Source organism: Micropterus salmoides, unplaced genomic scaffold, assembly GCF_014851395.1.
Source record: "Micropterus salmoides isolate LMB-PRFRI ecotype aquatic unplaced genomic scaffold, ASM1485139v1 Ms_hic_scaffold_6, whole genome shotgun sequence".
In the NCBI taxonomy this organism is placed as follows: domain Eukaryota; kingdom Metazoa; phylum Chordata; class Actinopteri; order Centrarchiformes; family Centrarchidae; genus Micropterus; species Micropterus salmoides.
Genome location: NW_024044348.1, coordinates 33,711,121 through 33,713,131, shown reverse-complemented (window position 1 = coordinate 33,713,131; position 2,011 = coordinate 33,711,121). Strand labels below are relative to the sequence as shown.

At 47.1% G+C, this 2,011-nt stretch overlaps 2 protein-coding genes across 2 annotated transcripts in view; both read left to right on the top strand.

Moving 5' to 3' along the window:
* LOC119890396 (high choriolytic enzyme 1-like) lies at positions 1 to 977 on the top strand. The gene has a single exon (XM_038701659.1). It carries the CDS (start codon positions 195 to 197, stop codon positions 975 to 977), a length of 783 nt encoding a protein of 260 aa, XP_038557587.1. The 5' UTR covers positions 1 to 194.
* A 798-nt stretch (positions 978 to 1,775) lies between these two features.
* LOC119890407 (high choriolytic enzyme 1-like) overlaps positions 1,776 to 2,011 on the top strand; it is a 1,531-nt gene continuing 1,295 nt past the window's right edge. Inside the window, exon 1 of the mRNA XM_038701671.1 lies at positions 1,776 to 1,858. Coding sequence (XP_038557599.1) covers positions 1,776 to 1,858 — 83 coding nt within the window. The remainder of the gene's footprint in view (positions 1,859 to 2,011) is intronic.

The following is a 2,011-nucleotide window of genomic DNA, read 5'->3' as shown; positions in this document are numbered from 1 at the left end:
GAAGTAGGTTTGTCTGTGGAGTCCTCCCCTCTGAGGTTTATTTAGGCCTAGCAGTGAGGACCCCAACCCATAATCCTCCTGCAGACACACCTGTAGAGGAGAGTATAAAGACCCTGGTCTGAACAAAGTCAGACATCAAGCTTCAAGGAGTCTCTCCACAGCAGCTCTTCACAGCCTCCAGACCGACCCTGAAGATGACTCCTTCTGCCAGCCTGCTGCTGCTGCTCCTGCTCGGCTTCTCTCAGGCATATCCTGTCCAGGAGGAAGGAAGCAAAGAAGATGTCCCAGATACCGTCGACATGACCACCAGGATTCTGACCTCCAACAGCGCCACCAACGAGATCCTGCTGGAAGGAGACATACTGGCTCCCACAACCAAAAGCGCCATGATATGCTCGTCCCAGAAATGCCGGTGGAAGAAAGCTACCAACGGCTTGGTGATGGTCCCCTATACCGTGAGCAGTGACTTCACCAGCTCGGAGAAGCAGCTGATCAACTCTGCGCTGAAAGGCTTCCAGGCCAAAACCTGCATTCGCTTTGTCCCCCGTCAGAATGAGGCCGACTACATCAGCATTGAGAACCAAGCCGGATGTTTCTCCCCTGTGGGCAGAGTGGGAGGCGCACAGGTGCTCTCTCTCAAAAGGCCGAACTGCCTCTACTACGGCGTCATTCAGCACGAGGCCAACCACGCTCTGGGTTTCCAGCACGAACATACCAGGACCGACCGCGACTCCTACGTCAATATCAACTGGGCGAACATCGACCCGCAGATGGCTTACAACTTCGCCATGCAGGCCGCCAACAACCTGAATACTCCCTACGACTACTCCTCCATCATGCACTATGGGAAAACAGCCTTCTCCATGAATGGGAAGGAAACCATGATCCCCATCCCCGACCCCAACGTCCCGATCGGCCAGATTAACGGCCTATCCAACTGGGACATCATAAGGATCAAGACGTTCTACGGCTGCTAGTAACAATGCTGATGAGAAATGTAACAAATTTCTACTTTCTTTGTTTCTTTATTCTGTAATTAAAGCTACTGGAAAAAATCCAGTCTCCAAGTCCATTACCTCAGTCTGAAGGATTTATTAATTAACTACAATAACATGGTTAAGGATGCGAGAACACACTATTTTTCTGAACTCATTACTACACATAAACACAATCCCAGGTTTCTGTTTAAGACTGTGGATCAGCTGGTAAACCCAATCCCTCCTTGTGCCTCAGCTTGAAGTAATGATGACTGTGAATTGTTTTTATCTTATTTTACCAATAAGGTGGTGTCAATCAGAGCCTCTATTACCCCCGCGGCCTCTTACTCAGAGGTTCCTCACCAGCAACAAGAGAGTTTTAACCAGTTTTATCCCATCGACTTGTCTGAGCTTTTGAAAACAGTAACACAAATGAGAGTGTCCTCCAGCCCACTTGATGTAATACCTACAAAATTTTTACTGAAAGTAATAGATTCTGTTGGGCCCCATTTGATCTCTGTTTTCAACAGCTCCCTATCTACTGGTTGTGTCCCTGATTATTTTAAAACGGCTTGCGTGAACCCACTTTTAAAGAAACATGGTTTAGATCCCTCCCTCCCACATAATTTTAGACCAATTTCAAAACTGCCTTTTATTGCAAAGATTCTAGAAAGAATTGTGTCCAAACAGCTGCTCACTGTACTGGAAAATAACAAAATATTTGAAAAGTTTCAGTCTGGTTTTAGGAAGTACCACAGCACTGAGACTGCCCTGCTTAAAGTCACCAATGACCTTTTAATGTCTGCTGATGAAGGCATGTTCTCAGTCCTGGTACTCCTGGACCTTAGCGCTGCTTTTGACACCATTGATCACAACATCATGTTAGACAGACTGAGGCACTGGGTGGGGATCTCTGGTACTGCCCTTGAATGGTTTCATCCTACCTGTCAAATAGGAAGTTTTGCGTGTCTGCAAACAACTATATCTCCTCGTTCTGTCCAGTTAAATATGGTGTGCCTCAGGGGTCGGTCTTA